Source organism: Pleurodeles waltl, chromosome 7 (assembly GCF_031143425.1).
Source record: "Pleurodeles waltl isolate 20211129_DDA chromosome 7, aPleWal1.hap1.20221129, whole genome shotgun sequence".
Lineage (NCBI taxonomy): Eukaryota > Metazoa > Chordata > Amphibia > Caudata > Salamandridae > Pleurodeles > Pleurodeles waltl.
The window spans coordinates 1,392,526,600-1,392,539,891 of record NC_090446.1 but is presented as its reverse complement, the minus strand read 5'-3'; the positions used below and the strand labels follow the sequence as shown (position 1 = coordinate 1,392,539,891).

General features: G+C 49.4%; 1 protein-coding gene across 1 annotated transcript in view; it reads left to right on the top strand.

The window, feature by feature from the left end:
* Window positions 1-2,760: 2,760 nt before the first annotated feature.
* Window positions 2,761-13,292, top strand: part of CLEC11A (C-type lectin domain containing 11A) — a 49,988-nt gene continuing 39,456 nt past the window's right edge. Inside the window, exon 1 of the mRNA XM_069200993.1 lies at window positions 2,761-4,044. Within this exon, the coding sequence (XP_069057094.1) occupies window positions 3,889-4,044 (156 nt within the window). The 5' untranslated portion in view covers window positions 2,761-3,888. The remainder of the gene's footprint in view (window positions 4,045-13,292) is intronic.

Sequence of the window (13,292 nt, the reverse complement as noted above, 5' to 3'; positions counted from 1 at the left end):
ACTCAGATCTGCATGATACACGTTCTGTTCTGCGCTACTTTATGATGAGTCAAAACTGCCACTATACAAAAAGCTGATCTCTCACCGGTAGGAACATTAATCACCAGACTTATCTTGGCATTTTAGTAATTTCCTGAAAATTGCAGGATGCTCATGGAAGTTCTGTGCTTTTAAACTCACAGGTTATGTTTAAACATAGGGCCCCCACCAGCGCCAGGTGCAGCTGCACTGATCACACCGCAACGCCCAAAGGTCGGCCCTGTAAATGCATGTAAATAAACTGTACAGAAATTCAGATGCTAGGAATTCAAAAATGAATAATTCTGAAGTGTGATGGAAGCAAAGACTTCAATAGCACACAAAAGAAATCCAGACACTTTATTTGGTGATGCAGTTATAAATGTCCACATTATTATGTGTGTGCAGCATAGGGACTGATTTATGAACAGAATGAGCCACCTGTGCATCTTTTTTTTACGCAAAAGCGGCGCAAACTTACGAAATATAGCTATGGCCCATATTTATATTTTTTTAGCGCCACATTTGCGTCATTTTTTGACGCAAAAGCGGCGCAAACTTAGAAAATACAATTGTATTTTCTATGTTTGCACTGCTTTTGCGTCAAAAAGCAGTGCAAATGTGGCGCTAAAAAAGTATAAATATGGGCCTATATTTTGTACATTTGCACCACTTTGACGTCAAAAACTGACACTAAGGTGAGGCAATCTTTTCATAAATCAGACCCATAGTTTTACCAGTCGAACTTCATCTCTGTGCAAATTTAGTGGCCACTTCAGTGGATAATGTGCTGTCTGCAACTGACAGTGAGCTAACACACGATGCTTTAATTACATGAAAACTTCTCCCCGACTCACGTCTATTAAAGGTAGGTGGGTCGCAAAGTTTATCATGCTTAAAATTGAGTCCGGGTTCTAAAAGGTTTAGGCAGCGCTGCTCTCGAGTGAGATAGAGTCACACATTTCTAGAGCGAGAGGGGTCTGTGGCCATCCAGGAGCCAGGCGGCCTCTGCAGTGAGGACCAAGGAATGCAGTGGTGAGATATCTCTATCCCGAGATGTTCAAAATTCAATAAAAAACGCAAAGGAAAACAGGCTTCCAGGAAGAGTGCCAGAGTGACAAGGCCTTCAAGGAGGATGAAAGGAATGCCGGGTTTTCGTTTAGGTCCTGAGAGAGAACATTTAGGGACTGCATTATATTATATTATCATATAGAACCATGCCTTAGATTTTCGGGGCGCGTGCGCAGACGGGAAGAGGTCCCCAGGAGTGCTTGGAATGAGAAGACCTCTGTGGGAGTGTTGACAGAATGGCCTTGTGGGGGTGGGCTGGTGTGAAACCAAAGCCTGAGTGTCAAAGCGCTACCCGAGGACGTAAGGCAGATTAAAAGGCGCTATACGGGCATCTACAAAGGTGCAAGGCACATGAAAGAAGGGCGTCATTATTTACATCGGAGCCTGCCACTGGCAGGACCAAAGCCCGCACGGTGCGTGTGAAGAGCGGGGCCGCGCGCCTCAGGCCGCCCCTCCACACACATGGCCTAACTGATGTTTACATGCTCTGATGTCCTCCGCCCCTCCCGCCGCGCACGTGCCTGGACGCCGGTCATAAGCGGGCCGCTGCAGAGGAGTAAACACTCAGGCCCGTATTTATACTTTTTGACGCTAAACTGCGCTAACGCAGTTTAGCGTCAAAAAATTTTGCGCTGGCTAACGCCATTCTGAAGCGCCATGCGGGCGCCGTATTTATTGAATGGCGTTAGCCGGCGCAAGCAGACCGGCGCTGCCTGGTGTGCGTGGAAAAAAACCACGTACACCAGGCAGCGCCGGCGTTGGGAAAAATGGCGTTAGGGCGTCTTAAAATGGCGCAAGTCAGGTTGACGCTAAAAAATCGTCTTAACCCGATTTGCGCCATTTTTAACGACGCCCAGACGCCATTTACATGACTCCTGTCTTAGTAAAGACAGGAGTCATGCCCCCTTGCCCAATGGCCATGCCCAGGGGACTTATGTCCCCTGGGCATGGTCATTGGGCATAGTGGCATGTAGGGGGGCACAAATAAGGCCCCCCTATGCCACCCAAAAAAAAAATGTATACTTACCTGAACTTACCTGAATGTCCCTGGGATGGGTCCCTCCATCCTTGGGTGTCCTCCTGGGGTGGGCAAAGGTGGCAGGGGGGGTCCCTGGGGGCAGGGGAGGGCACCTGTGGGCTCATTTTGAGCCCACAGGCCCCTTAACGCCTACCCTGACCCAGGCGTTAAAAAGTGGCGCAAATGTGGGGTTTTTTGACCCGACCACTCCCGGGCGTGATTTTTGCCCGGGAGTATAAATATGACGCATTTGCGTCGCCGTCATTTTTTTAGACGGGAACGCCTTCCTTGCATCTCATTAACGCAAGGAAGGCGTTCACGCAAAAAAATGACGCTATTTGCCCATACTTTGGCGCTAGACGCGTCTAACGCCAAAGTATAAATATGGCGTTAGTTTTGCACCGAATTTGCGTCGAAAAAAACGACGCTAATTCGGCGCAAACGGAGTATAAATATGCCCCTCAGTGCCACGGCACCTGAACCCAGGCCACTGCTGTACAAAAGTACAAAACAACACTTAACAGCTGCGTTTATTTTCCGTCCTTTAATGTCAGTGCAATCGGGGAGTAGTTGTGGAATTCAGGGAGGCGCCTTTAAAGGCATCCACCCACCCATCCATCCTCGCCCCTCCGCGGCAGCAGCCTCTGTTTATTGGCCCCAAGTACATCCCCTGGCTCTGGGACTGTGAACTTGTGGAAAACAAAATATTCATATTTCCTGTTCTTAAGGCTCACCCCCTCCCCTAGAGCCGCGAGCTTCAGCGGGAACAAAGAAACCGCAGCGCAGGGCTAGAGAGAAGGAGAGAGAGGGAGAGGGGCTGAGTGTGGAGGGTACCTCACCAGGGCACTAGCGCGTGCGGACCACTGTGCGCGAGACACTGAGGAGAGAGGGAGCAAGAAACACCGCGTGAGCCCGAGGCAAGAAAGAGGCTGCGCGAGACACTGAAGAGGGAGCAAGAAATACCGGGTGCGACTGAGAAGAGACTGTGCGAGGCACTGGAGAGAGAGGGAGCAAAAAACACCGTGGGAGACTGAGGCAAGAAAGGGGTTGTGCGAGACACTGAAGAGGGAGCAAGAAATACCGGGTGAGACTTAGCGAAGAAACTGTGCGAGACACTGAAGAGGGAGCAATAATCGCGGCGTGAGAACGAGACTGTGTGAGACACTAGCGCATGAGTACGGACGGTGTGACACCGAAAGAAGTGAAGAAAGAGACTGTGCGAGACACTCAAGAAAGAGGGAGTAAGAATCACCTCGCGAGACCGAAGCACAAACAACACCGTGTAAGACACTAGCGAGTGAGTCCGGGCTGTGTGATACCGAGAGAAGCAAAAACTCAAGAAAGCGATTGTACGAGACACCAGAGAGGGAGCAGGGCTTTACTGTGTGAAACTGAGTAAACCGATGAGTCAAGAAACGAAGTCCAAAACAAAGTGTGTAAGACACTGAAGAGAAAGGGTGCGAGCAAGTCTGTGAGACTTTGGCAGCAACGAAAGTCAAGTGAGAGACAAGGAGCAGTTCAAGGAGTCAAGAAAGAGACGGTGTTAGAGACCGAAGAGAGAAGGTCGATGAGAGGGGCGTGACACAAACTAGAGTCATCAAAGAAACTTTAAGACACCAAACAGAGAGCGAGGAGTGTGCAGATTGTAAAACTTCACATCTAAAGAGACAAAAAAGAGACATACAGTGACGAAGAGACTGCAGGGAGACACTAAAGAGACACCTGTGAGTCTAGGTTCGAGCAGCTCCCAGTACCCCCATCCTCCACCCCAGCTCCATACGATGGGAGGGTGCTGGAGGGGGCTGCTCCTCGTACTCCTGTGCCAGGGCTGGGCCCCCGGGGGCCACGGAGCGGAACCCGCGGAGCCCACGGCCGTGACCCAGCTCAGGAGAGGGGACTCGCTGACTGAAGACGAGATAGAGCGCATCCTGGGACAGGTGAGTCCGGCAGGGGGCGCTCTCACCTACCTAAGCTGGGATTCTGCAACTACTGGAGCAGAAGGGGTGCACGGCTGGGATGCTGCAGCAGTGGAAGAGCTTTGGAGCTGAGTTCTGGTGCAGATTCTTTGAATTCGAGTCCTGGTGCTGGTTCTTTGATTTCAAGTCCTGGTTCAGGTTCCTCGATTCCAAGTTGTGGTGCAAGTTCTTTGATTCCTAGTCCTGGTGCAGGTTCTTTGATTCCTATTCCTGGTGCAGGTTCTTTGATTCCTATTCCTGGTGCAGGTTCTTTGATTCCTAGTCCTGGTGCAGGTTCTTTGATTCCTAGTCCTGGTGCAGGTTCTTTGGTTCCTATTCCTGGTGCAGGTTCTTTGGTTCCTATTCCTGGTGCAGGTTCTTTGATTCCTAGTCCTGGTGCAGGTTCTTTGGTTCCTATTCCTGGTGCAGGTTCCTTGATTCCTAGTCCTGGTGCAGGTTCTTTGATTCCGAGTCCTGGTGCAGGTTCTTTGATTCCGAGTCCTGGTGCAGGTTCTTTGGTTCCTATTCCTGGTGCAGGTTCCTTGGTTCCTATTCCTGGTGCAGGTTCTTTGATTCCTAGTCCTGGTGCAGGTTATTTGATTCCGAGTCCTGGTGCGGGTTCTTTGATTCCGAGTCCTGGTGCAGGATCTTTGATTCCCAGTCCGGATTCAGGTTCTTTGATTGCTAGTCCTGGTGCAGGTTCTTTGATTGCCAGTCCTGGTGCAGGTTCTTTGTTTCCGAGTCCTGGTGCAGGAATTTTGATTCCCAGTCCTCATTCAGGTTCTTTGATTGCCAGTCCTGGTGCAGGTTCTTCGTTTCCATGTCCTGATTCAGGTTCTTTGGTTCCCATTCCTGGTGCAGGTGCTTTGATTCCGAGTCCTGGTGCAGGTTCTCTGATTGCTAGTCCTTGTGCAGGGTCTTTGATTGTTACTGCAGGATTTTTGATTCCCAGTCCTGATTCAGGTTCTTTGATTGCTAGTCCTGATTCAGGTACTTTGATTGCTAGAAATGATTCAGGTTCTTTGATTCCGAGTCCTGGTGCAGGTTCTTTGATTGCTAGTCCTGGTGCAGGTTCTTTAATTCCGAGTCCTGGTGCAGGTTCTTTGATTCCGAGTCCTGGTGCAGGTTCTCCGATTGCTAGTTCTGGTGCAGGTTCTTTGATTGCTAGTCCTGGTGCAGGATATTTGATTCCCAGTCCTGATTCAGGTTCTTTGATTGCTAGTCCTAGAGCAGGTTCTTTGATTCCGAGTCCTGGTGCAGGTTTTTTGATTGCTAGTCCTGGTTCTTTGATTGCTAGTCCTGGTGCAGGATCTTTGATTCCCAGTCTGGACTCAAGTTCTTTGAATGCTAGTCCTGGTTCTTTGATTCCTAGTCCTGATTCAGATTCTTTGATTCCGCGTTCTGGTGCAGGTTCTTTGATTGCTAGACCTGGTACAGTTTCTTTGATTCCATGTCCTGACTCAGGTTCTTTGATTCCCGGATCTGGTGCAAATTCTTTGATTCTGATTCCTGGTGCAGGTTCTGCGATTCCGAGTCCTGGTGCAGGATATTTGATTCCCAGTCCTGATGCAGGTTCTTTGATTCCCAGTCCTAGTTCTTTGATTCCAAGTCCTGGTGGAGGTTCTTTGATTCCGAGACCTCATACAGGTTCTTTAATTCCGAGTCCTGGTGCAGGTTCTTTGAGTCCTACTCTTGGTGCAGGTTCTTTGATTCCCAGTTCTGGTGCAGGTTATTTGAATCCTAATACAGGTTCAGGGTATTTGATTCCCAGTCCTAGTGCAGGTTCTTTGATACTGAGTACTGGTGCAGGTTTTTTGATTGATAGTCTAGGTTCTTTGATTGCTAGTCCTGGTGCAAGATCTTTGATTCCTAGTCTGGATTCAGGTTCTTTGAATGCTAGTCTTGGTTCTTTGATTCCTAGTCCTGATTCACGTTCTTTGATTCTGTGTTCTGGTGAAGGTTCTTTGATTGCTAGTCCTGGTGAAGTTTCTTTGATTCCATGTCCTGATTCAGGTTCTTTGATTCCCAGACCTCGTGCAGGTTCTTTGATTCTGATTCCTGGTGCAGGTTCTGTGATTCAGAGTCCTGGTGCAGGATCTTTGATTCCCAGTAATGATGGAGGTTCTTTGATTCTGAGTCCCAATACAGGTTCTTTGATTCGGAATCCTGGTGCAGGTTCTTTGATTTCTACTCTTGGTGCAGGTTCTTTGATTCACAATCCTGGTGCAGAGTCTTTGCTTCCTAGTCGTGATTCAGGTTCTTTGATTCCAAGTCCTGGTGCAGGTTCTTTGAGTTCGAGTCCTGGTTCTTATTGTTTGATTTCAAATCCTGGGTCAGGTTCTTTGATTCCAAATCCTGGTACAGGATCTTTGAGTCCAAGTCTTGGTGTGGGTTTGATTATCTTGAATACTGGTTCTTTAATTCTGAGTCCTGGCTTAGGTTGATTCGAAGTTCTGGTGCACGTTTTTTGATTTTGAGTTCTGCTGCAGGTTTTTTGATCACAAGTCCTGTTAAGGTTCTTTGATTTTGGGTACTGGTGCACGTTCTTTGATACTGAGTTCTGGTGCAGATTTTTTTAATTCAAGTACAGATTCAGGTTTCTTGATTCCAAATTATGGTTCAAGTTCTTTGATTTCGAGTCCTGGTGCCAAAGTCCAGGTCCTGGTGCCGGTTCGTTGATTCTTAGTCCTGGTTCAGGTTCTAATCAGTCTCTTATTCTCACAATATCGTGCAGGCCTTTTGGGGTTACCAGTATGAGGAGTTTTAAAAGGAAGACAAGATACTGGTCCCCTCAGAGCCTCAGTCACTGGGATGTCTAAGAAGTATGGTTCAGGTGGGGCGGGAGGGCTTTTTCACAGATGCACTAAAGGCCATCTGACAAGAAAAGACTGGTCCAACTTCAGTCTTGCTTTGAGGTTCATTGGACTGTAAACATAGGTTGGGTCGTGGGTCTGTACATCACTGCTCCAAGTGAGGTTCGCTGAGGGCCATGCTTTAGAGAGGTTATTGTGTTCCGAGTTCAGGGTGAGGGGTTCTCATTCTGAATCATGGAGCAGAGCTTTGTGGCTTCAGGTGCAGAAGGTCCCCGTGCGTTGAGGTCAGGGTGGAGTGGGCGCTGTAACTATTCTGTTATATACTGGGGCAAGAGTGCGACTCCACACCATCTGTCACCACAGCATTATCACAAAGACAGGGACTAGAGAAAAGTGCAATATGGAGGGTAACCACTCCCCTCCCTCTTCGAGGGTTGTAAGAAAGGACCCTTTTACTACTTGGCATGGTTACCCCCATTTTCTGCCTGTTGTGAGTGTGTTTGGCTGTGTTCACTGGGATCCTGCTAGCCAGGACCCCAGTGATTATGCTCTCCCTTCTAACATGGTAACTTGTACAATTTTCAACCCACATCTGGCACACTCGTGCCCCCATATACAAGTCCTTAGTATATGGTACACAAGTACCTAGGGCATTGGAGTTCCAGGGGATCCCCCATGGGCTGCAGCATGTATTATGCCACCCATAGGGAGCCCATGCAAAGTGTTCTACAGGCCTGCCATTGCTGCCTGCGTAAAAGGGTGCATGCACTCTTTTCACCATAGGATACTGCACCAGGTCATTTATAAGTCACCCCTATGGCAGGACCTCCTAGCCCAGAGCACAATGTGCAAGTACCTGTGTGTGAGGGCACCCCTGCACTAGCAGAGGTGCCCCCACGAACTCCAGTGCCATTTTCATGGACTTCATGAGTGTGGGATGCCATTTTATGAGTGTACTGGACATAGGTCACTACCTACGTCCAGCTACATAATGGTAACTCCGAACCTAGGCATGTTTGATATCAAACATGTTGGAATCATACCCCAATACTGTTGTCAGTATTGGAAGTATGATTCCCTGCACTCTGGGGGTTCCTTAGAGGACCCCAATCACGGCTCCTACCAGCCTTCTGGGGTTTTCGGTGCAGCCCAAGATGCTGCCACCCCTCAGACAGGTTTCTGCCCTCCTGCTGCTTGAACAGCTCAAGCCAAGTAATGCAGAGCAAAGGATTTCCTTTGGGAGAGGGGGTAACATCCTCTCCATTTGGAAAAAGGTGTTACATTGCTTGGGAGGGGTGGCTTCCCTAGGCCACTGGTATGCTTTGAAGGGCACATTTGGTGCCCTCCATGCACAAACCAGTCTACATCGGTTCAGGGACCTCCAGTCCCTGCTCTGGTGCAAAACTGGACAATGGAAAGGGGAATGACCACTCCCTTGTCCATCAACACCCAAGGGGTGGTGCTCAGGGCTCTTCCAGAGGTTCCCTGGGTTCTGCCATCTTGAATCCAAGGTCGGCAGGGACCTCTGGGAGCATCTGAGTAGCCAGATCAGGCAGGTGAAGTCAGAGCCCCCTCCTGATAGGTAGTCACCGGGCTAGGTGACCAACCCCCTTTCAGGGCTATTTAGGGTCTCTCTCTTGAGTAGTTCCTCAGACTCGTATTGCAAGACTCTAGCAGGACTCCTCTGCAACCTTACTTCAACTTCTAGCCACTGGAACCGTGACTGGACCCTCCAGGAACCAACAATCTGCATTCACGTCGAAGACTCTGCTTGCAACATTGTTTCCCCGGCTCGTTCCAGCTTCTGCAACTTTTCCCCGGCTGTGCATCCTCGAGGGCAGCAAGTCTTCAGTCTGCATGAGAAGGAAGAAGGAATCTCCCTAGGAGTGAAGGAGTCACTCCCTTGCATCCGCAGACACCAACTGCAAGGACGACCAGCTGCGTGGACCTCCTCTCATCCTGAGCTGCGTGGATCCTGCATCACTGGTAGTGGCCTGGAGTAGTCCTGTTGGTCCTCTCTACTAGCGCCAAACTTTGGTAAGCCCTTGCCGTCCCACAAAGGACAGTACCCCCGTGAACCGCATCTCTTGCAGCTGCCAGGGCTTGTTTGCATCTCCTCCAAGGGATCTTCAGGCTCCGTGTAGCCCCAGGCCCCAGCACTCCTTCCTGTGACGCATAGCCCTCTGCATGGTTCACCTGTGGTGTGGGACCCTTCTCCAGCCATGCTGCATGGACTCTTCTGCGACTCCTGTGTCCCCATCCTGTGGGACTCCTTTAGGTGTTGCCTCTGCTTCTGTGGGCTCTCTGTGTCACTGAGGGTCCACTGTGACTCCCCCTCTTGGGTTGAGTCCTCCTGGGCCTTGCTGGTCCTCCTCAGCTTCACTTTATGCCAACCGCAACATTTGCCTTTGCCAAGGCTTGTTGGTGGAATCCTTGCACCAGAATCCAACTGCAGTTCTTCATCCGGCATGGGACATCATGTGCAACCCTCAGGAACTCTTCACCGACTCCAGGGCTGTAGTGCTGACCTTCGTCACATCACTGACAACCAATTCCTGCAGTGCTAGACTTGTGGGTAGTGGCTCCTGCCTCCACTGGACTCTTCTGTGACTTCTGGACTTGGACCTCTTCCACAGGTCTTCTTCTTCTTCTGGAATCCACCACTGGTTTCTTGCAGTCTTGTCTGGGTGTTGCATTTTCTTCTATTTCTTCCTTTTGGGTGGTTCGGGGAAAATCTAGTCATTTCCTCCTTTTCCCCTGTTTGCTAGCGGGCACTGTGGTACTCACCTTTGGGTTTCCTAGTATCCCCAGCCCCCCCCTCTACACATTCCACTTTGCTAGGTGGGGGTCCTGCGTTAGCATTCCACTATTGTCTAAGTGCATTTGCACTGTTTTCTTTCACTTTCTATGCCTATTGCTGATAACTAGTGTATATTTAGTGTTACTTACCTGCTACTGGAGGGTTGCATCTCTAGTATGTTCTGATATTGTGTCACTAAAATAAAGTACCTTTATTTTTGTAACGTTGAGTGCTTTCTTTCATGTGTGAAAGTGCTGTGTGACTGCAGTGGTCTTGCATGAGCTTTGCATGTCTCCTAAATAAGCCTTGACTGCTCATCCACAGCTACCTCTGGAGAGCCCTGCTTCTAGTTACTGCCTACACTATACTAATAGGGGATACCTGGACCTGGTATAAGGTGTAAGTACCTTAGGTACCCACCACACACCAGGCTAGCTTCCTACAGAGTGCCACCCACCAGAGTAGCCTAACCAACATGTATTAGGCCTGATGGTGCAGGCCGATGGAGGCGTAGATGCGCCTGCGCTTAGGGTGGCATTTCCTCCACCTTAACCAACCCGAGTAGGCCTTCCACAACCCCTAGAGCAGCCCCCAGAGGGCGAAGCAGGTGGTAGGCAGGGCACGTCCACAAGGGTATCCCATGCCCTGGTAGGGGAGAACGCTCATGTGGGTTTTCCCTATCTGGGGTTTTCTGATCCTCTTGGAGTAGCCTTAGGGCCCTGGATGCTTTCCAACTGTAAGTACAGTGTGAAAGTGTGCATGCCTGGCCGTGAACACTTGCACATTGGTGTTTTCATGTGTATACTGAGTCTGGCATAGCTTGCCAGTATGTGCAAACTTGCACAGTGGTGGTTTCATATATACTGAGCCTGGCACAGCTTGCCAGTTTGTGCACACTTGCACATTGGTTTTTTCAGGTACATACTGAGCCTGACATAGCCTACCAGTATGTGCACACTTGCACAATGGTGGTTTCATACATACTGAGCCTGGTACAGCTTACCAGCATGTACACAGTTGCACAATGGTGTTTTCATATACATGCTGAGGCTGGCACATCTTACCAGTATGTGCACACTTGCACAGTGATGTATATATATATATATATATATATATATATATATATATATATATATATATATATATACTGAGCCTGTCACAGCAGGCCTGTATGGGGGCACTTGCACCTTCGTTGTGTTCTTAAACTTTGAGTCCAGCCTGACCTTGCAGGTTTGTGGCATATCTGCCAGGGTGTGAAAAATACCCATGTGTGTTTTCAATACCACTGAGTGCTGCTTTGCTTATAGGGTAATATGGGGAAAAGTTCACAATTATTCCTAGCTCTAAAAGTGGATTGAAGTGGAGCAGCCTCATAATGTTTACTAGCATTGGTTTCACAATGACAAACCCTTTCCAGTGGTAAAGGTGGCTTTTTCAGTAATGCCTTGGAAATGACATTTCTAGAAAGTGGGCATCTCTATGTTCTAAGACTCCTGTTGTGTGCCTTTTTAATTTAGCTTCATTCCTCTGGAAACTGGGGGAAAAACATCAGTGCATTCCTCAGCAACAGCAACTGGAACGACAGACCTCTGCCATTTGACGGCCTGAATGGATAGATTGGAGGGAGAGGCTTTGACACTTGGCCTCTTGGCGCCAGATCATAGCCCCACTAAAGATTAAGATCTACATTCTATGGCCCCATGGCAGACAAGACTGAAATTTAGGGGATACATCTGTGATTCAAAGGGGAACCCTTTGAACCACCACCAACTTCAAAGGCACACCACTATAAATAGGGGTACCACACTTCAGCATTTAGAGATACACTTGCAGGAATGCAAGACGGAGACCCTGAACTTTAAGAGGCAGACTACCAGAGCAATCTGTTGTGCATAGGAGTATTTACTGCCCTGGGAAGGGACTGTGCACCCTTTCTGCATTGTGGCTCGCCTGTGCACACTGCTTGCTGCAACTTGGCACTCTGAATATGCTCTCCAAGGGCTGGTTGGCTTGCCTCCTGTTGTTTGTGGCAGTCTCAGGGACATCAAAGACCTGTTGCGAGGAACCTCCACCTTCTACCTGTGTCATCTGGAGAGCAGTGCCCTCCTACGCATCAACGTCATCTGCTGGATTCGCAGCGGTGTGAGTGTGGAACTAAGTACTGCGTCTGGAGACCGGATTTGCCTAGTGCAGAGCCTTTAAAGTACTGCCTGCATTCAAGGAGTGTGGCCCTTCATCATGGGGCCACGACACACGTAAGCGTCTGGTTGGTTGTGAGTGGATTCACAGGTTGTGGGACCCCGTGTAGCCCACTTTTGTCGAGCTTGCCGCATTAGTATCATACGACACCCAACTACATGCTCATTGTGTGAGGTGTCCGTGTCACTGGTGGCGACCCTGGGAGGTGAGGGAGTACCCGGAGCAGCACTGCATTCTACCTTGTGTGGCACGGCTGAACTTGCGTCTGTGTGTGTGTAACTGGATTTGTCTGGTGCAGCTGAAGTTATCGCACACCACAGCTGGTGCCTCATTCCAGGGAGGTATGGGATTGGAACTAATCATGTGCTCAGACATGTCTGGTGTGACTCAAGTCATCGCGCACCAAACATTGTGCCTCATTCCAGGGAGGTGCTGCATTGATATCTTTTTGTTTGCGTGCAGAATTGTCTGGTGCAACTCAAGTCATCATGCACCAGACGTTGTGCCTCAATCGGAACTATCTGGTGTGACTCAAGTCATTGAAACCAGATGTTGTGCCTCATTCCAGGGAGGCATGTATTGGTAACTTTTCATGTGCAAGCAGAATCGACTGGTGTGACTCACGTCATCGCAGACCATACGTTGTGCCTCATTCCAGTTAGGCACTACATCGGTCACTATGTGTGTGCAATCGGAATCATCTAGTGTGACTCAGGCCATCACGCAACAAATATTGTGCCCATACCAGGAGGGCACAGAATTTGGTAACTCTTCGTTTGCAACCTGGGGTGGTCCAAATCAACGCACCCAAGACGTGGTGCTTCCGTTCCTGGGAGGCACGGAATTGGTAACTATTTGTGCATTGGAGTGTCTGGCTCGGCTGGGCACCACTGTGAACAGCTTGTCCCAAGGTGACCCTCCCCACATGTTTTGCAGACCAGGACCCGCGCCGGAAGACCGGTGTGGAGACCCCTGAGTGAACTTCCTGAGTTGTGGCCAAACCTCCATTTGTGGTCTGTTGCCTGATCAGCCATTCTCTCTTTCTTCCCCCGTCCTTTGCCCAGGGATCCTGAATAAGTGTAACCACCGGCCACAAGCAGCCTAGTATATGGGGAAATGTTACTACATCTCTAGCTCTTGGGGTGGGAACTGGTTGGAGGGCAGGAATGGACTGGGTCCTATAGCGGTCTGCGAACTCATTGACAACTCACCTGCTGAATGTCAGAGCACCGCATTAGGGTGCTGGAAGTTTTAGGGTGCTGGAAGTGAGTGTGTACAAGTGTGTGTATACTACCCTGCCTGATATTCGTGGCATGCCTAGCAGTGTGGAGTGAGTGTATGGGAGTGATTGCCTAGGCTTGACTACACCCCACGGCAGGGGTGCCATGCACGTTGCTTACTATTGCTGTTGACTTTGA